The sequence below is a fragment of the Anopheles nili genome, chromosome 3, assembly GCF_943737925.1.
Source record: "Anopheles nili chromosome 3, idAnoNiliSN_F5_01, whole genome shotgun sequence".
NCBI classification, from domain to species: Eukaryota; Metazoa; Arthropoda; class Insecta; order Diptera; family Culicidae; genus Anopheles; species Anopheles nili.
In genome coordinates this window covers 34,348,754-34,375,814 of record NC_071292.1, presented here as the reverse complement: position 1 = coordinate 34,375,814, position 27,061 = coordinate 34,348,754, and the positions used below count along the sequence as shown (strand labels likewise).

The following is a 27,061-nucleotide window of genomic DNA, read 5'->3' as shown; positions in this document are numbered from 1 at the left end:
TAGCAACAAACCGATGTTAAGGAATACGTTTTTATACCGAAAACTTACGATCATGATGAACTCGTACCAATTCCACTACACAAGCATAGCGACAGAGTAGAAGCAAGCCATAGGAAAATGGATTTCGAACTAGCTAACTAAAAAAACTAAAATGGAATCCAACGTAATGTAAAAAACACTTGGACGTTGCTAATAAAAAAACCATCCTTGATACAGTGGGGATGTTTGACAATATACGCTTCGTAGTGGGGGATGGAGACATGAAATTTTCGCGAATATCGATGCGAACAGTTGATGCGATTTAAAGTCGTTTGCAATACTTACCCTTAACACAGCCTCCCGTTATTGGGTCACATGGAATTCCTGGAGGGCAATGTTCGCAACCAGTAGTACGATCAGTATCCTTTTGAACACAGTTGCATCCGTCACAAAGCAATCCAGAAGTACAGTCCGAAGATTTTTCGCATTGGCACACTGATGTGAAAATAAAAGTAAAATTCAATGTAAAGTTTGACTTCATTCTATCTAAATCAGTTCATGTCGTTTACATACATTTCACGCAAACCGTTTCGTGATTTTGAACTTCACATTCTTCTCCAGTATCGCACGGATTGCCTGATCGACATGGATCAACACAAACTCCATTTACGCATGATCGATCCAAAGGACACTCGTGACTATGTCGACATCCGAGTTCTAGAAGTCATAAAGGTAATGCGTTAATCGAACTGACAATACCAAAGGAATCAAAAACACATTGTACAAGATGATTACATAATCTTGACTGATTGAGAGCTATCGAGAATATAATAAATGTCGAATATTTCATATTGTCTAAATGCTAAGTAATGTTACTTTTGTAGTTACTATAACCCGTCTTTTGTCAATGAAACATATGTTATTGATTATGCGTAGCAGTATAGCCATTGTTAATGCAAAGTGTAACTGTTCCCTTCACCATATGTTTAGCATGGTATGCTTTACCAGAATATATGAAACTACCATTGTACAAGATGTAGCACATGCAAAACAGATACTTTGACAAAAACTTAATTCAACGTTTGCTGTTTAGACAAACACTACCCACATTATTTTTCCCGACAATACACTATACACTACAAATCTTCGATACGTCTTTGGTTTCCGATAGAAGGAAAAGGAAAGTTGATGGATCTCTGATCTCAGGAGAGTTTATCATGCGGCTGCAGTGGTCCATGCTGCAGTGAGGTGAAGTCTCGCTGGGGGAGCCATTTTGTGAAACATACTCCATATACTCCATACAAACAAGGGTCATGGTGGTAGAGAAGAATGAATCAAAATACGATAATGAGAGCATTGCCAATGCCATTCCAGATCGATTGTATGTGGCTTTTTCAACTCTAATCAGACAAACACCTGTTCTTGTCGGTACGTGGATCAACGCAATGCAGCACCAGCAAAGCTATATCGTTCACGGTAATTTTTTGAGAAATGAAAACATGAAAGTTCTAAAAGTAGTGAAACACAGGAACAATAAACACAAAAGTGCTTATCGTAAAATAAGCACGAAAGTGCTCAATGAAACTAGAATAGTACGAGGAAAATGTGTCTAAATGTTTCTAAGTATGTTTACTACTGCATAATATAATTGCAGGAAATAGTCACCAGTGTGATGTATCTAGATTCAGTAAGAAATATAGATGACATTAAAGCGCTACATCGCATCACCAATACACAGGCTGACCAAAATTCGCCGACCGATCAATGTTGGCGCTATGGGCAATTATGTATCTTAGGCATGCATGTGATGGCGAATGCAGCATCCAATTCAATTTAGCGTGCAAGACATGCGGATACGATAGTACGTAAACGAGCAGAAGGGAAAAGGAAAGAGCGAGTGTAGAATCGAAACATTCGAATGATTACCGCTTACAATCCACGCACCGATTTGAACGGCTGCCTACTAAACAGGAAAGATAGTTGGTTGCGTTGGATGATTTTTGTGTTTTTTTTTTGAATATATTACCTGTTTTTTTCATACAATCAACGCTGTAACCAGTGTCGGTTTCGCTATTGCACAAGCACATAGGGGCATGGTTTAAGGTTTGACAAGGAATATCCTGAGGGCAAGGATCAAATTTAATACATGGATTGATGCAGACGTTACCAACGCATGTTTCATTTGCATGGCAATCGAGCTCCGAACGGCATTGAATAGTTTCGAACAACGGTTTTGCTGTTGTTTCCATTGATTCCGGATCGTGCGGTTTGTTAGAATCTGCTTCAACTGTTGTTCTGAAGGTGCTCATAGTTTCTAATGTCGTTGGAGCAGACGATTTATCTTCATCCAGATAATCGTCGTCATCATACCCGGATGTTGACAGTGGTAAGCTACGATCGTCTAACGTATATTGTTCGGTTGTTGTAGTAGTAACATCTTCAGCAGTAGACATGTTCTCTGTTGTGCTCTTCTTTGGCAATGGAGTAACCGTTGCTTCACTGTTTTGCATAAATTCATAATGCTTAGGTGTAGAGGATAGCTCTACGAAGTACTCGTCTGCCAGAGTGGTATCAGTTGGTTCTCGATCAGAATCTTCCAGATCAGTAGATTTTCTATCTTGTTTTGTAAGCGTGTCCGTATGGCTGTTGTTTGGTTTCAGTGTCGTATAATTCATTTCCGGAAGATCCTTCGTGGTTCGTGTCGTTTGTTTAACTGTAGTTTCTACTGTGGGTGAATAATCATTTCTTTCAGTAGTTACTATGGAATGTGAAGGAGCAGCAATTGTTGTTTCAGAACCTCCTGTTTCTATGTCTGAATTTGTCATTAGAAAATCATCTAATGATGCAGTCGTTATGTCGACGCCATTATCATCATGCTTATTGTTGTCATCTGATGTGCTAACGCGACGATCGGGCGATGTTGTATCATTCGGTTTTGGTATCGCTGATATTATTGTCGTACTTTCTTCAGATACCTCGTATGCCGTTGTGCTTGGAACATTTGGCTCGTTAGTAGTTACAGTGGTAACATCGATTGTTTCAGTCGTGGTAAACTCGTCTGATCGATCAATTTTTTGTCCATCATACAATTCCTCAGGATAATCAGTCGTACCTTCTGGGATCAGCGAAACAGAAGTGCTATCCATTAAACCCTTCAAGGGGAAACACCGTTTGTACGGATTTCCGGTAAAATCGGAAGGACAGGAGCAAATAGGAAGATGTGCTTTCACTGTGCAAAGCGCCCGCTCACCACAACCTGACCTACAAGGATCAACACAAAGGTCGACTAAACAGTGCAAATTTTCGCCGCAGTCGGAGTTCTCCGAACAGTTGACTCTCTTCATTTCATGAGTTTTTTCTCCTTCCTTTTCTTTTTCATCAACGGCTGTGAAAGTAAGGTTTAATTGTCGGTGTGAGGTTACAAATAGATACATATAATAGCAGACACTTAATAGATACACGAATATTGTACATCTTTTTACATTTTAACACAGTGAGAGAAGTTCAGATAGACAGAGAGAATACAGCAACAGCAAAGACGATATTTTGGAGGAATAGTGGAGTAAGGAATGAACTAGTGAAGGTGTAGAAAAAGGCAGAACGCAAAGATAAAACATTTCGCTACAGTACATAAAACGATAAAAAATGCCAGACATAAAACAATCAAAACATGGCTTTGTAGTTTATCGTTGCGGAAGAATGTAAAGTAAATGAAAAAAAAAGATTATTTACACATACATGCACCATAGGCAATAATGTTGTAATTGGTGCTAGTGACATTATAGCATCGAGCATTAGAACACAAATAGGTAATACGTACTGCAAGAAATAAGCAGAAGGATATAAAAATAAAAAAATAGGCAAAAAACTATCCAATTAAAAATAGACGGATAGAAACAGAGGCAACCGGGTGTTGTACGATAGACAAAGATTGAAAGACAGATTGACAGACTGATACAGACAAGAAAAGATGAGGATAATTTAAAACAGTTCAAACAGCGTTTTGTGACAGATGGATGGAATGTGTCGCTTCAAACTGCTATCAGCGCCTATGAAAAACATAAACTATCTGTTCGTTAAATCACATTAATGGTTGTTGCATAGTTTGATGCATGCAATTTGTTTCTTCATGAAAGTTTCACGCAGTGGTCGTGCATGGTAAAATTTGTGATTGCATGAGATTTTGGACAATTTTCTAATACAATGATTGATACATCAGCATTCTGGAAAATGTGTAGTTTTACGGAGCAAAAGGATAGGAAAGATTCAGGAACAGCGAGGGGTTAACAGTGACAGATTTGAATGGCATGAGCTTGTGTGAATGTTTGCGCATTTACTTTGAACAGCGACCGTGGCTACTTCGAACGAGTAATAATATATAATAGGAGCTAAATACGGCCTGGCCGTTCCTATATACAAATAAAACAAATCAAAGATTCGTACACTAAAAGATCGTGTTACGATACAACAGTATTGTTGCCTTTAGCGACAGGTTTGGTTGGGAGAAGGCTGATAGCGTGGGATAGATCATACAGAGAGTAAGAAAAAATAATGAAAATAAGAATAGAATACACACGTCGGAATCTCTAGAAAATTATTCGTCCATCGATTATAGTTGGAAAAGAGTAACAGTGTGAAAGAAATGCAATATAGTACACCTTGAGGAACAACTCGATGCGAAATAATACAACGAATGAAAAAGGTTGCAAATAATCAAATTAATTAAAATAGAGTTATAAAAAAGGTATACAAAGTAACCGAAAGTGGTTTTTGTGCAGCGAATGAAACAAATGATTAAAAAAATGGTTTCTGATTTCTTAAATAGAATGGACACACAAAGTAAACTCAATGAAATTAAAATAGAAAAACCTAGATGAGGTGGATACAATGCTTTTGAAAAGATACAATGATGAAATCGGGATAGAGCGAAATATAAATGTATGCGTGTGAGAGTGTATGTGAATATGGTTGCTTTTGGGGGAATTGGGAGGGAATTCTGAGAGGATCGTGAAAATGGATAAGATTTGGTTTTCCATTCCATTTTTTGTTTACCCAGTTGTAGTCGCAGAGAAACAGACGAAAAGTGAAAATATGTAGCGGAAATGTTTCGGAAGGAGAAGAAGTCGACTATTGATCAATGCGCTAATCGCCACTAAACGAACAGAAACAGAGGAGATTGGTTTGGGGTTGTGTTCATGTTACCTTTCAAACATCCGTGTCGTACATCTTTTACGAATCCGGGTGGGCAGAATTTACAGATTGGTTTGTGATCTTCGACATAGCATGGCGTATCGTCGGCACAAGTGGTGGCCTCGCACGGATTGACGCACTGATAGTTGCGGCACGCCAGCCCATCCGGACAACCGCTGTCGCGCAAGCAAATCGATAGTGACGGGCTGCAGTCCTTCATGCACACGCATGTCGGCCTGTGGTCCATCACGACGCAAGCCTTGTCGTCCGGGCAGGGGGCGCCGCGCTTACCGTGGGCAAAGCATGGGTTCACGCAACGGCCCTCGAGACACGCCATGTTTGACGCGCAACCGTCATCGCCGAAGCACTCGCGCTTTTCCGGCGCGCACACCAGCTCGCCACTGTCATTCACGATGAAGCCGTGCGTGCAAACGCAGCTGGGCCGGTGCCGGCGCGAGACACATTTCTTGTTGGAGTCGCAAACGAACGGTGCCGGAACCGTGCACGGATCGCTGCACTGCCCACTCGCATCGCACCGCAGACTTTCGTGACAGTCGCCGTCGGTCTCGCATGCCACAGACACTATCTTCGGATCGTTTGGTCTTGGAGTGGTCACTTCTTCGCACTTGGGGTCCGGTTTGCATTCGACGTTCGGTCGTCCGATGTAGCAGTTCGGGCACGAGCATCTCGGTCTGTGCAGTACCGTCTGACAGAGAGCATTATCGCCGCATGCACCGCGCAGCGAACACGGATCGGAGCATTTGCCTCCTATGCAAGCCTTATCATTGGCGCATTGTAAATCGTTCGCGCAGGATTCGTCTAAAGGTTTTGTTGTGATGATAAGTGGATTGGTGATGATAAGTGGTATGCTCTTGGCAGGAATACATGCTGTACACTAAAATTCGGTTTTCGACAATGATCTGGGGTCCGCCTAATTGACTAAGTCATTGGTCATAGGTCATTGGTTTAGAATAGTATTGATTCCTTCAAGCGAGACGCTGGGCGCCGGATAAACACGAAGATTCTTACGATCCTAGCAGACTGCCAATATCTCTTTTGCACGCAGCTGTTGCATTGACTGATTCGTTGATGCGCTCCTGTTACATAGTCTCACAACGCGCAAGGAGTATGGGTAGGGAGAGGACTTTTACTATACTGTCGCCACTCGCCGCTGCCATGCGAGAATGGAATTTGCAGAGAAATTATTTCAAAATTGCCAATTACCAAGGCTGTGGCCCTGTTGCGCAAGCTATAACGCACCAACAAGGCGCGTCGGACTATCACGCAAGGAACTGTGGTATCGAGGTTCCGAAACCGATTGACATTATGGTAAATCCCATCGGTCGCTGTTCTTTACTCTCACAATAGAAATACATTCAACACATGCGCTCTGCCCGGGGTGAAATAGCTTTTTGGTATAGGTATACGGGAAGAGAGAACAAGTGGGAAAAGATGGAAAAATGGTCCTTCAGTTTGCCAGAGCACGGAAAAGCCATCTCAGCAACGGAAGGGCTGGAGAAGAGTAGTACATATTTATCGGCACTGTCCTAGTAGTCGACCGAAAGTGGTAGAAAGAAACATAAAGGTACGTATAAAATAGGACATTACATATTCGTATGTACAGGTGAAGTACGAAATCCTTTCTAAGTACACAAACTATAGTTACAGTGAGATAAAACACACCAGCTTAAAGAAACAAAGAGTAAGGGAAATGGTGAACGAGATCAAATAAATAAACGCGATAAAAATTGCATCAATCATGTTACAAAAGAAAAGATAAACAAAGAATGTTGCAAAAACTTAAAAAAAGGACAGTAAACAGTAGAAAAGGAGACAACAAAGGAAACGAAGAAAGAAGGCCACGAAGGGAATAGATATGGAAGTCTGAAACAAATTTGAACACTAGGAAACGAGTGCAAATCAAACCAATGTTTTTGTGTGATTTTTAATCAAAAATAAAAGATAATAAAAGAAGAAAACAAAATATGGAAAACAAATATGACAAACCCTTGATCAACCCAAATTTGAATACACATTTAAAACCCATTGTCTAACACGTGCAAGTAGTGAACTATACGTGAGAAGTGTCCCGTCCACAGTTCCCAATCTGGCGAGAAGCAATCAAAAGACAACAACGGCAACAACAAAAAATAACGAAAGTGATCAGAATATCGAAAGTGCGTGAGACCTTGACACAAAGAGCTACAGCGTTCGTAACACATTTGAAATAATTTCTTTTCCATTCGTTAAACGGGGAGTGCGATATATACTACATACAAATAATTAATCGTAACAGGTTCAACATGAATCGAAACTAGAGCAATGCACACAATGCTGCATACACATGTTTACATAATACATTCATTCTCGTAAGATGATTCAAAATCAACATAACAAAAGATAACAAGTTGAAGAAACCCAAAATAAAATATCGCCAACATTTTCTCTTACGAGCTTATAGACTAGTGCAGGTGCACTTATTGAAACGAAAAGAAAGAGAAAATGATCAAGACTTGGAATAATGTAAACTGTGAATGTAGCGCAGATTGGGTAACCGCGATGTTGACAGCGACAATTCTGAGCAATAAATCAATTGTGTTTGTTTTGATCAGTTAGAATAAATTTGTTGCACACAATTACAAAAGTCCCATGATACAAAACAATTAAACAAATTAAAATTATACCTTAAAAGGGGCAGATAAGGTGTACAAGTATATGCAAGAATCAAGTAGATTAAGTCGTGCGGCAATATGTAAAATACGATAGAAAGTAAACGGGGTTTTAATTTATACATAAAAATGCAATTATAACCTAAAGTGAGGATAATAATATCATTTTGATGGTTTACGGTGGTTGGTGTATGTTCAGACTCAGTGTTTGTGATACTCTCGTATCAAATATTCGATAACACATTTTGATGAAATTATTTTAAGCATCATTGAAGAAATGTTACAATTGTAACAAGCGATCCTTTGTCAAAATTAACCTTTATCTGACAATCACAATTTCGAAAAAGTAATCATCATGATGTTGGAATTGTGCAGCTAACGTTTTTTTACCCGTATTATTCATATCTTATTATTGTTAACTTTAAAGAAGTACAGTACATCTTTTGTTCCTGGCCCCAAGAGTGCTTAAAACACACGGTGTATGAAACATAAGATTGTAAAGTTTACTTTGGTTCTTCGTCTATTCGACCAACCAGAATTAATGATGCGTTGGAAAGTGTGACAGGTTCTTAGTAATGGATGAATGATGCCATCGATTATTTAAAAAAAATGATTTTAGATTTCCAGCAATTAAGAGATTGCAGCTATCGTCCGACGCTGAACAAAACAAAATGTATGCAATTGAAAAAAATCAATTGCTACGTTATCGTCACGATCGATAGTGAAATGTTTGAATTAGCGATGGTGTTTGCATTTTAATTTGTGAACATCGGCTGATGAGACACACCGACTGTCCAAAGCATGGCAAACTGTGCAACAGGATGCAGTCGGTGTATCGTTTCGATTGTAAGTACTCCGGTTCGCCAATCAGGGTAGAGAAAAAGTGATGATGAAGAACAAACAATCTTACCTTTCCGACAGATAAATTTAGTCCCGTCACGAACACACTCGCCCTCGACACAACCCGCCGTTCGACAGTCGACATCGACATCGTGCTGAGTACCTGTGATGAAAAACAAAACCAAAGAAAACATATTTTAGAAACACACATTAAAACGTGTGAAGGAGTAGTGCAAAACTCACATGTCATGTACGGATCCCCATGTGGATGTGTCGGCAAACAAACGCAAGACGGTGCTCCCCATTCCGTCATACGACAGACAGCATTTGTGCCACACGCATACTGTTCGCAATCGTCCTTTTTGAGTTTACCCTCACACAGACAACCCTTGCGAGGATCGCCTACGCAACCCGGCTGACAAGAGCACTCGTAACCTTGCTCATCCTCCCGGCAGACGGTGTTATCGCCGCAGGGATTCTGAGCGCAGCTGTTCTTCTGCACCGGTTGGCATTCCTGGCGCGCATTGCCAAAGAAGCCCGGCGTGCAGCTACACTGCGCCTGCCGGTTCACGACGCGGCATTGCGCATTCAGACCGCAAGCTCCCGGTGTCAGACACGGGTTGATACACTTTCCGTTAGCACACTTCTTGTCCAGCTCGCAGTCGTCGTTGGTTTGGCACTCGTACTGCACGCAACCCACGGCCGGATCTCCTTGGAACCCATCCGGGCACAGGCACAACGAGCGATGATCGGACACCTGACAGAGGGCGTCCCGACCACACGATTTACCTCCCGCGCACGGATCGACACACCTACCGTTGGTGCATGACCGATCGCTGGGACAGTCGGCGTTCGTGCGGCATCCCGTCGTACAAGCTCCGTTTTGACACAGCAATCCCGCCGGACAGTTGCCCGGATTGCATTTGGTCAGGCACTTGCCTCGTTGGCAGGTCTGTCCGCAACCACAGTCCTTATGCTGGCGACAGCTCTTCACGCAGTACATACCGTCATCGTCGCATTTACACTGTGCATTGCACTTCTCCGCAGGTGGACTGCAGGATAACAGCGGATTGCCAAGGTACCCGTGAGGGCAGCTGCACTGCACCCCGTGATCGATGACCGTGCACTCGGAGCAGGATCCACACTGGCCGAGCGTTGCACAAGGATCCGTGCACTTTTTGTTGATGCACGCCTGATTGTTATCGCACTGGTTGTCGGATCGGCAGCCCGCCTGGCAGATGCGCCCTTCGCAGATGAGCCCGTTTCCGCAGGATGCGTCACTATTGCACACCGTACGGCAGGTGCCACGAACACATCGCTCGTCCGCTAGACAGTTCTGGTCGTTGCGGCACGTCTGCAAACACGTGCCTCCGTAGCATGCCTGGCCCTTGGGACAATCTGTGCGTGTCTGGCACAGGTGTGTCTCCTGACGACAACCCAGCCCAAACGGATCACCCACTAGCCCCTGCGAACAGGCGCACTGTTTCTTATGGGCAACCATTCTGCACTCTGCGTTCGTGCCGCAAGCCGTAGGTTCTTGACAAGGATCCGAGCACTGTTGACCAACGCACGCTAAGTGATCTGCACAGCCTCCGTCCGATCGACATCCAATCATGCACGTTTGTCCTTGACATATCTCGCCCGTACGGCAGTCATCGTCCTTGCGACAGATTGGCTTGCATGAACCACCATCGCAGCGTTCGTTGTTGAGGCATCCTTGATCGTTGCCACAGACCGGTCGGCAGAGTCGATCGATGCAAGAGGTTCCATCGGCACAGTCCCGGTTCTCGGTACATTGCAGGGCCGGTGCTCGCACGCAGCCCACCTTTGCGGTTGGGCTTGGTACCATGCCGGTGAAGCATGAGCAGCTTGCTCGATGGTTCACAACGGTACAGGCGGCATTCGGTCCGCACGGGTTGTCCGAGCACGGATTGATACACCGATTATCGCGGCAAGTTTCACTGGCACTGCAGTCACTGTCTGCATGACATCCGTAAATGCATCGTCCGCTCAAGCAAATGTGTCCCAGGAAGCAGTCATTATCCAGCCGGCATGTTACTGTAGGAAGTGAAAAAGAACCAAGTCTCTTAGTTAGTTTCCTTTGTTACATGTTCGGTTCTCGGGGCTTATGGCCCAATACTTACGCATACAGCTGCCCTGCAGGCACTTTTCGTTCTGTGCACATTCCTGATCGCTTCTACATCGAGGCAGACACATTGACTCCTTGCAGACGCTACCATCCACGCAATCAGCGGTCGCGGCACACGATATCGGAACTTTGGAAAAAGAACAAAAATCAGATGCGTTAGTACGTGGTACTGCAGGAACCTCCAGAAAATCGCCTTTCCGGTTTTGTGTTCTTACCTCGCACACATTCAACTGCCGAATCTCCCGTGAATCCTGCCGGACAGGAGCACTGTTTCTCGTGTGCACCCATCAGACATTCGGCGTTCATTCCACATGCATTAGGTTCGTAGCACGGATTGATACATTGCCCGTTCGAGCACACCTCATCCTGGTTACATTCGTCGGTTTCGGAGCAGGCCGCTGCAGGAAGACGCAATAAAACCATTGATAAACGTTCGCTTCTCTATATCTATGTTCCCATTTCAGGTCCATTAGGTCTGCCCACCCAGTGCTATGGCGATTTACGTTAAACGAGTTAAACTAGCTGTTCCCAGCTGTAGGAAAAACTGATGACATGTACTAACACTACGTTTTCATGATCTTTAATTGATGATGATTGTGCCGCGGATAGTTCGGTGTTGGTTGAATGGTTTTCAAAACTGTTATTCAAGTTACTGAAGTAAGTAAAGTATTACGTGCTAACTAACGATTAAATGAAATGATTTTTTGAGGTATCGCGAACATCTGTGAATTTGTTTGACTATGGTTTTGAATTAAAATTGTGCAAGTGTACGACTGTTTGCCTTAGTACTATATCTCCACGCGTATTGCGCTGTATATTGCGATGACGAGCCTTAATAGGGCTCGCTTTTACCTTGCGTTGTGTATCTGCTCTAGAAAAAATTAAATTTTTTAAAAAATTTAAATAGGAAGAATTAACTACGCGACACTGTTACTCCGATTGCAACTGCCTGAGCAGTTCGTTGTTCTGTTGCCTATTTTGAAAAACTGATAACCGGCCGGTTTCGATCACCTTCACATGACCTTCGTCCGGCCACAATAAACCCGCTTCCCATTCAACCCCATAGCCGGCGAAGACTTACGTTTGCAGATCTGTCCGTGGCAGTACGAGTTCTCCGGACAGTCATTGTTGCGCTTGCACGAGAGTGGCTTCGATTTGCAGCCATTATTGAGATCCTTTGGATCGCCCTCGAACTGCGACCGGCACCGGCACTCCCCAGTATGTTTACGGGCGGTGCACTCGGCATTCGGACCGCACAACACACCAGCACAAACATCCCGACACTTCGATTCACCGTTCACCTGCACGCACTCGGCCGCATCCGGGCAATCGCTGTTCCGTTCACATTCGGCCGCTCTCTTGCAGCCTCCCTGGTAGGGATCACCCACGAGCCCAGCCGGACAGGAACACCTGTACGAACCGCGGCTGTTGCGGCACTTCGCGTTTGCGGCACACGGTCGCTCCTTGCAGAAATCAATCAGCGAGCAGCCACGCTGCGGATCGCCCGTAAAACCCGGCTGACAGTAGCACACCTGACGGTGGTTTTCAGCCGAACACAGTGCATTCGCGCCACAAGGTGCTTCACTTGCCAGGCATGCGATCTTGCACGCGTGATTGTCACACATCTTGTCCGAAGAACAGTCCTCATCTCGGGCACATTCAACCTTGCGACAAACGCCAGCAGCATCTCGGAAGAATCCTTGCTTGCATTCGCACTCGGCCACGTGGTTGCGTGCGTTACAATCGGCGTTACGTCCGCACAACACGCGACCCGAGTTGCAGGCATTTCGGCACTCGGACCGTCCGTTAGAGTCGGTTATGCACATCTCCTCTAGACCGCATTCGTCATCCGAGCGACACTTGAATTCCTGCGTGCAGATGCCGTTGTGGCAGTACTGGAAGTCAGGACAGGTCGTATTAGAGCGGCAGGTCGGTTGGCAAACGCCCTGTATGCACAGCTGATCGTCCAAACAGTCACGGTTGGTTCCACACAGTGAGCAGCACACACCACTGCTGCACTTCGTTCCAGTCGGACACTGCAGGTCACTGTTGCAGTACTGTAGCGGTACACAACCCAACAGCGGATTACCCGTCGTACCCGGTTGGCACGAACACACGGCAAGGTGGTTCTTGGTCACACAGCTCGCGCTGCTTCCGCAAGCGCTCTTCAGCGAGCAAGGATCAATGCACCGGTGTCCTATGCACGTCCTGTCGGCAGTGCATTCGTCCGCACTTGAGCACTCAACCTTGCGACAGGCCACCTTCGGGTCGCCTCGTGTCGTCGAAGGACATTCGCAGCGTGCCTGGCCACCGACCAGCGTGCAGAGTGCATTTTCACCACACACATTCTTCTCCGCGCACGGGTTCTTGCAGTGTGCGTCCACGCACACAGCTCCACTGGGGCAGTCCTCGTGTGAAATGCACTCGTCGGCACGCTTGCATCCCGTCTCCACCGGATCGCCAACGAGCCCGACCGGGCAGGAACACAGATAGTTACCGGGCAGGTTCTCGCAAAGTGCGCTCTCATGGCAAGGACTCGATCCTTCGGTACATTCGTCGATATCCTCGCACTTGCCGTTCACGAACGCGTACCCTTGGAAACAGGCACACGTCGCCTCGTGGTTTTCAATCTGACACATGCCCCGGCCACAGCTGACCAGCTCACACGGGTTGACACACCGGTTGGAGTCTTCGCTGCAGGCACGATCCACGGCGCAGTCCTCGTTGTGTACACACTCCACCTTAAAGCATCCGACGCCGGTTTCACGATCCGCCGCGTCACCGAGGTATCCAGCCGGACAGAAACACTCCGCTCGGTGGCCAACTACCTGGCATTCTGCATTTCGCGCACATTCCTTGGTACTGCACGGGCTGCGACATTTGCCCCCGATACAACTCAGCTCATCAGTGCAGTCGGTGTCTCGCCGGCACTGGTTCGGTTTCCGACATCCCGGATCGGCGTACGCATCCCCAACAGCTCCATCTGGACACTGGCAGCGGTAGGATCCGGGAATGTTCTCACACACGGCACTTGCATGGCACGGTTCATCGGAACACTCATCGATATCGGTGCAACCAAAAGGCGTTCCAATAAAACCCTTCATACATCGGCATTTTCCGGCCTGACAAACGCGCTGCGATGGACAATCCGCATCGGTTCCGCAACCCGGCACACACACGCCAGCCTCACTGCACACCTCGCCCGGCAGACAATTATTGTTCGTGTAGCAAACCTTCGCACACACGCTGTTGTGGCAACGCTCGCCAATGGCGCATGGTGTCGTCTCGCTGCAGGGCAGACTGCACTGGTTCGCGATGCACATGTGTCCTGCGGCGCACTGTGCCGAGGAGTCGCAGTTCGTCGGCATCCGCACGCAGCCTTGCTCGGGTGAAGGATTGCCCTCGAAACCGGCAGGACACGTGCATTGTGGCACGTGGTCGGCACTTGCACAAAGCGCATTCGGTCCACACGCGTTGCGATCGGCTTTGCAAGGGTCCACACACTTGTACTCGATGCAGGCCGTAGATCCGCTACAATCACGGCTACTGCGACATCCGACGGTACAAACACCAGCCGCACACGCCTGTCCTTCTGAGCACTGGCTATGCGCGGAACAGGGCACAGCGCACACGTTGCTGAGGCAGCGTTCTCCGTTGGCGCAATCGTTCGAATTGCGACACGCCACCATACACTGGCCACCGTGACAAACGTCCCCATTGCAGTCGGAATCGCTCGAGCAGCCGCTGCTCAGTCGTACGCAGCCATCACGCGCAGATCCGGTCACACCCGGCGTGTATTTGGTCTTGCAACTGCACACTGGCTTCCGGTCCACGACGGTACATTGTGAGTTAATGCCACATGCGTTGACACACGGATCGATGCACTTCCCGTGCACACAAGCGGCACCTTCCGGACATTCGTTGTCACCACCTGGACATGCTCCTTCGTGACGACATCCTGTGAGAGGGTTCCCAATCTGTCCTATCGGACACTTGCACACATACCCATCTGGTCCAGGATCACAAGTGGCTGTCGGATGGCAGGGATTAGGTTCGCAGGATCGCACCTGCGCGCATTCGACTTCGGCAATGGGGTTTGCGCGGTATCCTGGCGGACACTGGCACACCGAGCGGTGGTTCTCAGCAATACAGACGGCGTTCTCGCCACACGTGTCCTCCTGGCAAACATCCACGCAGCTGTGCGTCATACGATTGCATAGCTGATTCGACGGGCAGTCGCGGTTGTACACACACGGCACCGACTGACAGCCCTTGGTGAGGTCATATGGATCACCGGCGTACGATCCAGGTGGACACTGGCACTGCGCGTTGTGGTTATTGGTGATACACAGTGCAAAAGGTCCGCACTGCACGCCTTCGCAGGCTGGCCGACAAGCCAAGGCACCCGAGTGCATAATGCAAGCATCCGATTCCGCACATTCGGCACTCGTCAGACAAGTGTTGTGTTGTTCCGGTCGACATCCATTACGATCGTTCGGGTTTCCGGTGTATCCTGGCAGACACTGACAGCTGCCACGGTGGTTCGAAGACACACACACCGAGTTTGGTGGACAAGTGAACTCCGTACAAACAGCGATGCACTTCAACACACCAACCGCATCCGGACGGCAAGCAGCAACCTGATGACAGTCGGTGTCTGTCGTGCAGTCCGGAATAGAAGGCTTCACGCAGCTCGATGACACCGGATTCCAGCGATAGCCACTCTGGCAGTGGCACACAGGCTGTTTGCCATCGTTAACCGTGCAAACCTCGTTCACACCACACTCGACGGCATTGCACGGGTTGAGACATGCGTGCAGTCCACTCTCCGTGATGGTACACACGTGTCCTGGCTTGCAGTCTCCATCCGCTTGACATTCGGCGACCAACTTTGCCTCTTGCTGACAGCCAACGGTCAAATCGCCCGGGTTCCCGACGTAGCTTGGCGCGCAGATACACGTGCTCCGGTGATCGTTGGAGACGCACAATGCGTTCGGACCACACTGCACTTTGCTGCAGGCGTCCAAACAGCGGCGTACGCTTTTACCCAACTGGAAGCAGATCTCGGAACTCGCACAGTCCGCGTCACTGTCGCACTGGCCTTCCGTCACACAGCCCGTCGTGCGGTCTTGCGCATTGCCCGTGTATCCAGGAGGGCAAACGCATCGTCCCGAGTCACATGCGGCTCGCGGACCACACGTCGTCTTAGCGCACAAGTCCTTGCAGGTGCCACGTTCGCAGCTGTACCCAGGAGGACATCGTAGGTCCTTGCCACATTGACACCGACGCGGGTTGTCACACACGCTCTTCTCGATGGCGGAACACGCCACAAACGGGTTGCCACCGAAACCCGGCTTACAGCGGCAATCAAAGCTTCCAGCGGTATTGATGCAAAGCGCGCCTTCACCGCACACACCAGCCGCCGAACATTCGTCCACATCTCGGCAGGCCACGTACGGGTTACCGCTAAATCCTCCCGGACAAACGCATTCAGCAGAAGAGAGCGTTTCGCGGCACTCGGCGTTCGCACCACAGCGCATCCGGCTGCACATGTTCCGTTGCTGAGCTTCACACAACCCGTACGGATTGCCAGTCGTGCCCGGATTGCATACGCACTGGTTCTGCACCACTCCGTATTCGCAGTGTGCGTTCTGACCACATGACGGTTCACAGGCGGGCGAAGAAACGGCTGCAAAGGACACGTAAAAAATGCACATTAACCTCTGGTCAAAATTATGTGTTGGTCAAAAAGAGTCGATTACTTACGTGGCATGCAGATGTACTCGGGATTTCCGACGAAGTACGGCTCACAGATGCACTTGCCACTGGTGGCGTCACACGTTGCACCGACACCACACACCATGCCATCGCACTTGTGCTTGCAGCGTCCATTAATGCACACCTGCGGATCAGCACATGGCCGACTGGTTGAACATTGATCGGTGGTACACGATCCACCCGGGAAAGGATTGCCCATTTCTCCCGGTGGACACTTGCAGGTTGGTCCAGCCGTCGACACGATGCACATTGCACCCTGCCCGCACATGTATCCTTCGCATTCTGCAACGAGAAAGAAACAAACGATGAGTCCCAGATCCGGATCGATGCAGTAGAGCGTGACTGCAGTACTTACGTGACACACAATCTCCACTAGGTCCTTCGGCGAATCCCGCTCGACAACGACACCAAGCGGCGTGTTTTTCCGGCTCGCAGAATGCATTTGCGCCACACAGCAAACTTGCGCAAGGACTCACGCAAGTGCCACGCTCGCAAGCAAGCGTATCAGCACAGTCCTCATTGCGCCGGCACTGGCTCTTGATGGATCCTTGTTCCAGGATGCATCCACCTTTGTACGCATCACCCACCATACCAGGCGGGCAGACACACTTGTAGCCACCGCGTTGGTTCACACACTGTGCACCATACGCACACGGACTGTTGGCGCATTCGTCCTCGTCAACACATCCGGTCAGTGGATCGCCCTTAAAGCCAACCTCGCACATGCACTGCGGCGGATCGGAAGGTGTACAACGCGCGTTCATACCACACGGGAACCGCTCGCAAGGACTCTTGCATCGGTTGCCATCGTACGCGTCCATGTAGTAGGGTGGTGGACAAACGCACTCGCCAGGTTGGACACAGCGTTCGTTTGCGCCACACTCGCGATCCGCGGCACACCGACGTTGGGCCAATGTGCATAATCCGTGGTACGGATCACCGGAGTATCCTAGCGGACATTTGCACTCATGGCCACCGATCGTGTTCAGACAGATCGCATCGTAACCACACGCCTGCTGACCTTCACCACACTCGTCGATGTCCTCACAGTGACCGTTTGGTTGCGTCCGGAAACCCTTCGGACATGCGCAATAACTAACGCCACCCGTGATGGAGATACACTCGGCACCACCCGGACATCGGCCATCCGGTGAACAGCTGTCCAGCACGCAATTGCCCTCCACCAGCTTGTACGGGGCCGCACAACGGCATTCCGCGCTGTGACACTCGTCGCAGGATTGGTACGGGTTTCCATTGAATCCAGAAGGACACTGACACTCGTAGCTTCCGGGCAGGTTCTTGCAGATCGCATTCACTCCACACGCCGTCCGTGTAGCGTCCGCACATTCATCCACGTCACGACAGGTTCCCTTGGCGTCGCGTTTATAACCCTGGCCACAGATGCAAACGCTGTTACCGCTGAACGCGTCCTGGATGCATTTTTCACCCGCAGGACATGGGTTGCGTTCACTGCAAGCATTTAGCGCCGATTTCGAGCAACCACCTGAGTATGGATCTCCCGAGCTCCCGCCGGGACATTGGCAGGTGTAACCACCGGGTAGGTTCGTGCAGACGGCTCCACTAGGACACGGATTGCCGCCGCATTCGTTGATGTCCACGCACTGACCCGGTTGGCCAGTGTAGCCCTCACTACACAGGCACTGAGCACCTCCTCCAGGAACTAGCATGCAATGGGCGTTGGGACCACACGTCACCTTCTCGCACGGATGTCTGCAATCGTTGCCTACGTTAGGTTCCGGACATAAGCAGCGCTGGTGTTGGTCACACACTGCGTTTCCAGGACAATCAGCATCCTTGGTACAAGCAACGACACTGATGCAACGCACACTTGGATCAGGATCCGGGATCGAACCCGTCGGACAGGTGCATTGATGTGATCCTTCGAGGTTCTTGCAGATGGCGTTAACTCCACACGCCCCGGGTCTGGCGCACTCATCCACATCCAGACACTGGCGTGTGGCGTCTCCCGTGAATCCGGCCGGACAGGAGCAACTATAGCTGCCCGGATGGTTGGTACAAACGGCATTCAACCCACAGCGACCACTCGGACCCTGCGCTGAGTCACACTCGTCGATGTCGACACACCCGGCCGCGATGTCAGCCGGATTGAAGGTCCACCCTTCGTCACAGATACAGAACGCTTCGGGACCTTCAGCCTTACAGTACGCGTTCTTGCCACACTTGACATCCGCACACGGTGGCTTACACGGCACACGTGGCGGTGTCCCGATGAAACCGGCTTCACACTCGCACCGGAACGAACCGGGCACGTTCACACACACTGCAGCAGGGCCACAAACCGACCCGGCACCCTGCCGGCACTCGTCGATGTCGGCACACACCGAACCCTGCGGTTCGAACCCATCCTGACAGAAGCACTGGCCCTCGATGCACTCCGCGTTGTTGGTGCAATCGAATGCGCTCGTGCAAAGTACGTTTACGTCGGCCTGCTCACAGGCCACCTTCGCATTTGGTCGACCCACGTATCCTTGCGGGCAGAGACAGTTAAATCCCGGTGAGGTGTTCTCGCATACCGCGTGCTCACCGCACGGCTTGTCGAATGTGCTGCATTCGTCGATATCGACGCAACCCCGGAACGGATCACCCGTGTACTCTGGTTTGCATGAACAAATAAAGCTTCCCACCGTGTCCGTGCATAGCGCATTTTCCCCGCATGGGTTATCAAGGCATTCGTTTACATCTAGAATGTGGAAACAGAATCATGTGTGTGGGTGTGTGGGTGTGTGTGTGTGGGTGTGTAATGAGTGGTGTGATTAGTACGTGAAGCAGAAGCCAAACCTGTACCGAGCCGCGCGTTGTCGGGATGGCCAAAAGTCGGAAAAGCCATTAGCATCCGACGGTCGGACCATTCCGCACCGGCGACCCGGTGGATGGAATGAAAGCGAATAAGACTAACTTTTGCAAAACAGTTCACCGCGTCCTTCGAAGCCCTGAGGACACAAGCATTTGTACGAGCCCGGGAAGTTGATGCATTTGGCGTTCTCTCCGCAAGCGTTCGCCTTCGCACATTCGTTGATGTCCGTGCACTGGCCATCGTCCGTTTCCGTGAGTCCCGGTGAACAACTGCACCGGTATCCGCCCGGCGTGTTGGTGCATCGTGCACCGTCTCCGCACGGATTACCGGAACACTCGTCGACGTCTTTGATGTTGTCCCCCGATGCGAGTGTGGGTGGGTGGGTGTGTATGTGGTGTTCGCGTGTGGTTGTTAATAGCAGGCGTTTGGCGCACCATTGCCCGGTTTGGCCGGTCGTGTTTCAATGTGGAGGTGAAGGTAAGATGATTCCGTGACGAGTTGATGATTCGTTTTGATGCGAATTGAGAGTTAGAGTTTGAGATGCGTTAGCTGTTAGATGCCGTGGTTTATCGATGGTGTGAAGTATTTCTGGAACCGCTTCCAGACACGTCCGCGCCGTCGGCAACTCTCGTCCGCCGGCACCAACACACTTACCTTGACAGTCCGTCATCGGATCGCCTGAGAATCCTTGCTGACATTCGCACCGGAAGCTACCCACGTCGTTACGGCAAAGCGCGTTCCGGCCGCATGGCGATCTTGCGCACTCGTCGTAGTCGACACATCCTTGAGCCGAGCGTGCATCTCCGTCGAATCCTTGTGGGCAGTCGCAGCGATAACCACCCTCAAGGTTCGTACATATGGCACCTGGTCCGCAAACGCCGGGCTGAACGCACTCGTCCACATCGATGCATCCGTTGTACGGATCTCCGTAGAACCCTTCCTGACACTGACAGGTGTAGTTGCCGGGCAGGTTCACGCATTCCGCGTTCGGGCCACACGCTCGCGGATCCAGGCACTCGTTGATATCTGCCGGTTAAAGTGCGCAGACGGTTAGAGTGCATCATACGAAATTAAGCTGAACTCTACTCAAGGGTAGCTTTTCTACGTACCTGCACACCGTTCTTCACCGTCGCCTTCAAAGCCGGGCTTGCATTTGCACACAAAGTGCGCTGGTAAGTTGCAGCACTCAGCATTTTCCACACACCGCTGCGCGATGTTTGGATCCTGACATTCGTCGATATCTGCGTGATAATCGATGAATCCACATTTTTAGCACATGTCGGACCGACAACTCGGACATTTCTTTTTCAATTGCTTACCTTCGCACTGAAGACCGTCGCCATGATAGCCAGGAAAGCATGTACAGGTGAAGCTACCAAGGGTGTTTGTACAGTGGGCGAAAACGTCACAAGGTCGATATTTACATTCGTTTTCATCTGCAAGGGAACACAGGAGGATGCGTTTAGCAGCAGTAATTTTGCAACAGTAGTTTCTAGCTCAACCAATCGAATACTTACCCGGTACTTGGCAGTTACAACCACCAAAGCCATCATTACAATGGCATTGGCCGTCCAAGCATACTCCGTTAGAGCAAGCTGTGCCGTCTTTATCACAATCATCTGAAAGAACCGATGAAAATGAATATAACCACGAAATGACACTTCATGGCTTGCTTGGTGCGCATCACAATTGACAAGCGAACTCTACTTACTTGTACATTTTAACTTATTTCTAAGCTCATCGGAGCCCATGTAGCAATCCGATGTACCATCACAAAGTTTGGACAGCTCGTACAGCTGCAGGTAGTCTGTGGATTCGTTGACTTGGCATCCGAAATAGCCATCTTCAAGGTTGAGGAAAAACACTTCGTGTTTCAAGCCAAATATTCCCACGTGCTTGCGCGACGCGGAAAGCTGTGCGTTTGTCTGTAAAGCGGGATGAGAATGGAAGAAACGATAGAATAGGGAACACCAAACACGTGCGTGTGTTGAAACAAACATCTAAATTAATTTCATTAAATTTTGATCATGCGAAGCGCAACTTCCGTCATCCTAACGGCGCTGCTGCCGATCGAATGGTGGTTTCAATGGACTTTTTTTTATACATTTAGTTCGCTCGGACTTTTCGTTCCGGCGATTTTACGTTTTGTCGCTACTGAACCGCATCACCTGCTCTAATGGAAACTGTATTGTCAAATCAAATATTCGTTTGCACTAAGGGCAGCCCAGTGCATAAAATGAGTTTCTAGAATAATACCATTACAAAGTATCGGACATGACCGTTTGGCTTACTTGTTCCTTACGCGTGGCAAGAATTGAGACGCGTCTCAAACAAAATTTCAATTTACACTCGTTCCACTGTGCTGCAACGTTATTCAAAGGAAAAAAAACTACAAACTAATATCCGGCGGCTGTGGCGCAGTGCAGGGAAAGTATGTGGATAAAAATGCCTACTAGATTGCTTGGAACGGACAAACAAATTGTAATGGTAGCAACCTTGGCTGCGTTACGTTCCTCTGTCACGCACTGGGTGGCTCCGGCGTACTGACCAGCATAGGGCGAAGAGTGCGCAAAGAACATTCCAACAATTACCCAGTTTATGCCCAACCGTTGAAAAAGGACTGACAACGATGACGCGTAGAAAATCTGAGACCACACTTTTTCAACAGCAGCAGCAGCAACAGCAGCTCTTTGTCCGTCAATGTAAAGCGAACGATCGCAATGCTCCAGTCTGTGCTACTCCAAAGTTGCCCAAATCGTTTGTCCAACGCACGAGATAAGTTGCGTCCATAACGGTTCCCCAGGGGTTTGGATTGTAATTTGGGTTCCCGACCATATTAGGAAAGCTCAACTGCTACCCTTCCACAGAAGCTTCTTCATCGTGGCTTCTAGTAAGGCTTTCTCTAGTTGACATCTAAATAGGCCTATCATTCCGATTCATCCCTTGTGCTACTGGCAAGGAAGTAGATTGTGGCTGTTATTCTTCACAGACCATGCTAGGACTTTAGGAAATGGACCCAATTGTTCGCGATATAACCTTTCATGTCAAGGTACATTGATCTGTGCGTCACTTCATCATCAAGGGAAGCGAAGGTTTGCTAGGAATCAGGAAGCCATCATGCCAATATTGGTAGTTAGGTTCCAACAAACTCACGTACGTTCGCTGCATTGATCGCGTTGAGGAATATCGTGCTAAAATCGTGGATCATGCCAAACGATGAAGGACGATAATTGTGTTTGAAGAGTCATAAAACGCATAATCGATTTTATGTGCGAAAAAAAAAAACATGACACCATGCCTAGAAAATACTCTGCTATTATAGCAACACTGAGGATAGGAACCCGGGCTAACGTTCCAGAATCGACCTGTTAGCAATGTACATATTCATCGCTGCCTTTACTGGTTCGAGATGTTGTACCGGTTCCTTCATTCGTCGGCTTCATTACAGTGAACGATGAAACGACGCAAGGCTAATGGTGGAAGAATAATAATTGGAATTCGATGCTACTGATGATAGGGTACTATTTTCTTAAATGTAAAGTTAAACACTAGTACAGAAGCATTCAATAAGAGTCATCAGCACCAAAGGTGTCAATATTGGCAGCGTGTGATTATAGTGCGTTAGCTAATGATACAGCATGTTTAATAAAAGTTTGGCGTGATTTTAGTACCAGGATGTGGCAGCTAAAAAACGAGCCATAACGCAAACGTTTTAAATTTTTCCTTCCGCTTTGTGATAGATGAAAACATATATCGTTTGAACCGTTCAAGGATGTTATTAGAGTAACACAAACGAATATGGAAAAAGTTTGCCCTTTTCAAGCTATTCCAATAAACCCATAAATCTTTAGATGCGTATTTAATGTCTAGCTTTTCAGCGAACGGCTTTACAACTTTACAATACTGATCGAACTGAGATGGTCGATCGAAGATGAAACAATTTTTTTTCATCTTTCTGCTTTTAGGATCGATTTACGATTGTAGCCACAACATCGTACAGCATTGATTTATTGTATCATCGCCGGGATCAGTGGAAGGTGAATTATAAATTCAACGTAAGTGAATCTCTCTGTTCCAGCGGTACAGCTGCCATCAGTTGTTCCTGAACTTAACGTTCGTTCAATATTGGTTTTACCGAGAAACTATTTTTATCGCTAAAAGACTAATGAATTCCGTATCTAAATGGCTACATGTGCCGTAATGAGTCGAGTATAGAAAACATGTTCAAATATTACATATAAATGGATAGTTATCTAACTAAAATGCTATTACTGGAAGTGCATCCACAACTTACGTGGTTAAGCTCTCTGTATCTATTACCCAGCACCTCTCAGACCAGTACATCACGCAAGCTAATATTGGAAACCCAAAGCAATAATGCTAAACCTGTAATGCCCCTCTTACGGTAAACTTTTCACATTTACGATCACCTACAGCCAAATGATGCAGGTCGGTCGGTTGATTTGATGGTTTCTCGGTCGATGAGAACATGTTTTACCTCGCGAGCAGATAACGAGTTGATTTAAAGATGCACGTATCTTCTCTATTCCTCGCGCATTGGCAAATAAACGTTAACTACATTTGGTTATTGAACCAGACCAGCTTGCTCATAAACTCAACAACAGAAAGAAAATTAAAGTCTGATGTTTATTGCCAACAACACACCGTTAACTAATGGAATGTTTAATGTAAATTAAAGTTAAAGAAGTTTAAAATAAAAAAAAATGAAGAGACGAAGGTTAAACTGAATTTGTATAACTATATTTTTACAGTAAATAGACACAAATTTAATCACATTAACGTGAGTAAATTATAATGAGCAAAGAATAGTAGATAAATATGGTATATCAAATTAAGCAAGACGCGCGGTTAGAAGTGTTTTTTTACTTTTATCGAACAAGGACGAGTGAATGATGGATCAATTTATTCATCATCGGCTATTGGAAATAGTAAAAGTATTTACGAAACAGGCAATCTAAAATTTAGCTCGGATTTGATTAATTGTTTCAATATGCGATAAACACTGATTTTCATCAGACATACATGATTTGTAGCATGGCAATAAAAACTCATAGTAAACTCCTGGATCATGCCTGTGCGGGTGTAAGATAATATCAACTCAGGGTTGCTGGGTTTTTAGACAAACTGCTGGACCCTTGGACCCTCCAACGTACAAAAATGTAGGGAGATCTTCCAGTAAAACTAATCACTCATATCTATGACGATCACGATGCCTAGTCAGCAATTCTGGGAGGAGCAAAATCATTGGTTTTAAAATTGTTCGATCCTTGTCGGAAATCTACATTCTAACATCCATCACGGTTGGTTTCCGTTAACCTATTAGTTAACCTTTCACCATGGGCAATGGTCACGGTCGGTTGGCTGGTCGAACGAACCCCCTGCTCTCGGCAGAAGAACACGTCGAAAAGTTCTACCAAGCTTGGCTATCAAAAGCACGGTCTATCCAACGTTTTTTTTTCTTTTAAAAATCATTAAGTTAACTCCCACCAACCGCAACTTTGCTCGTAACCGACCCAATATGCTGCTATCGGAGTCACGAAGACATTCGATGCGCTCGAAACGAATTAATATCGTACCGGACCGGCATACCTTTCCCCGAAAGGGATGATTATTGATAATTAATAACGTTTCCTGTCCATACACCGTGCAATTAAGACGACCAAAGTGTGCGCACTGTGCTTTGGTAACGGAAAATTCTTCCCTTTCGGTTGACTGATTCAGAAAACGGCAAGGGTGCTCCTGCGTAGTTCTGTACCGTAACCCGAAAGGTAATGGGTCGCGAAGAAAACATTCTAACGGGTTCCAGCATTCGATATAAATGGTTCACTTGACAAATGCCTACGTAAATGCGCGTGCGTCAAATAGCTGTGCACTTTTGTTTGTCTCATAGCGAGGGGGAACGAATTTACTTGCCGCCGAGTTGACAAAACAAATGGTTCTAGGGTCGTAGCAATAACAGGATTTCTGCAGACACGATTTTTTAAAACAACTAAAACAATAAAACTACTAAACCGGTGTGTTTACTCACCGAAAGTAACTATTTAAAAGGACATCTGCAAAGCATAAACATCCCAACGCAAAGTAAGATTTGACTCCCGATTTTCTACACACAATTACGCCTGCTAATTGTCGATCACTTGCCAGATCGATCGCGCCCACATCCGCACTCAGGCGAATGGTTCGCTTCCTTCACGATTTGCCTTTTGTAACGCTTGCCTACGAGCCTTAAACGTTTTCCCATCCGATAAGACCATCTTTATCGCGCTTTAAATGATGCTTCCGATGCTGCCCGAAGCGCAATCCTGAAAAATAACCTCCCGTGCCACCATTATTGCTGCTTATAGACCCTTCACTCGATGGCTATTCGATTGACAAATGACATTCCGTTAAAGTGTATGATACAGGCGCAATTTATTGCTTCATTACAATGACCGCAAGCAACGTGGGCAGAACGCGAGCCAAGCGCGAGAGAGTTGGCGCCAGTTGGTAGGCCGGTGGTGGACCCACAATGGGAATAAATAACAGGGACGAGAGCCCTATCGGACGGAGGAAAATTAATCCCAGAACTTTTCCACCACCTAAAGGCCCGCTGATGATGATGAGCCCCGTCGGATGATAATAGTCATAACGCGACGGCGGTGTCGCTTCGGCAACTTTGTAGTTTATCGACTGCCGTGCGTACTATCGAGGACGATCCAGAGGACGATCGTCTGGGCGCCTCTCACGCTAGCCTGTTCGCATCGTGTGTCCAATATTAATCGATAAATTACACGCAGAGTCAATTCGCGTTGCCGCACGCTCGCGAGAACCCGGCGATGTATTACGGGCGGTAAATTGGATTACGATACTGCCACCACGTGGCACCTTTAAAGGGGTTGTTGTTTTTTTTCCTCTTTTTCGTGCGCCAGTTTCAATTGCGCAAGGACAATGCGATCCCGCGCAAAAGGTGGGCTGGCATGGAGAGAATATGTAGGATGAATTGTGCGCTCGCGAAAGCGTCGAAGAAAAGAACCAGCATCACACGCGCGCCATCGGATCGTGATCGCATCCTCCTAACGGTAGAACGAAGTGCTATCGGACGTTCGATCCGCGAGCCAATCATCCCGGTGCGGTGTAAAACTGATTGTCACGCGACTTGATTGATCTCTCCACCCTGCGCACGGGGGCCCAGGCTATTGATTGCATTTAATTACGATTCGCTTTCGACATGGTAATTAGCTGATTTCTATCGACACCGTTCCGGGGTCGCCCGAGCCACAGTGATACTGTAAATAATGGTGGCTCACGAAAGTACGCCCGCCGGGAACCGTTATTCGCGGGGATGCTCCAAAGGAAACAGCTCCAATCTTGCCATCGGTCGCTAACAGAACCAAACCGGGGGGTTCGCCGATGGAACACGCCACCATAAAATGATCATACGGCGCGGGGCAAAGCAGCCGTAGGTGCCCAAGAATGGGTGCTTCGAGCTTATTAATTTGAAGTTGCTTCGATTTTATGGTGCTGCCAAGATTTATTGCGCTCAAATTGGTGTTTATTAAAAGAAGAAAAAAAAGAGAAAAAGTGGGAGGAATATAATCCCTAACAGTTACATTTTGCTCC

The 27,061-nt window shown here is 47.7% G+C and overlaps 1 protein-coding gene across 1 annotated transcript in view; it reads right to left on the bottom strand.

Moving 5' to 3' along the window:
* LOC128723345 (uncharacterized) overlaps positions 1-27,061 on the bottom strand; it is a 95,821-nt gene that overhangs the window by 61,135 nt on the left and 7,625 nt on the right. Inside the window, 15 exon segments of the mRNA XM_053817074.1 lie at positions 325-403; positions 560-696; positions 8,749-8,833; positions 8,896-10,736; positions 10,823-10,954; positions 11,043-11,225; positions 11,909-16,516; positions 16,594-16,887; positions 16,961-19,327; positions 19,544-19,786; positions 20,096-20,467; positions 20,551-20,682; positions 20,761-20,877; positions 20,959-21,060; positions 21,153-21,366. Coding sequence (XP_053673049.1) covers positions 325-403; positions 560-696; positions 8,749-8,833; positions 8,896-10,736; positions 10,823-10,954; positions 11,043-11,225; positions 11,909-16,516; positions 16,594-16,887; positions 16,961-19,327; positions 19,544-19,786; positions 20,096-20,467; positions 20,551-20,682; positions 20,761-20,877; positions 20,959-21,060; positions 21,153-21,366 — 10,906 coding nt within the window.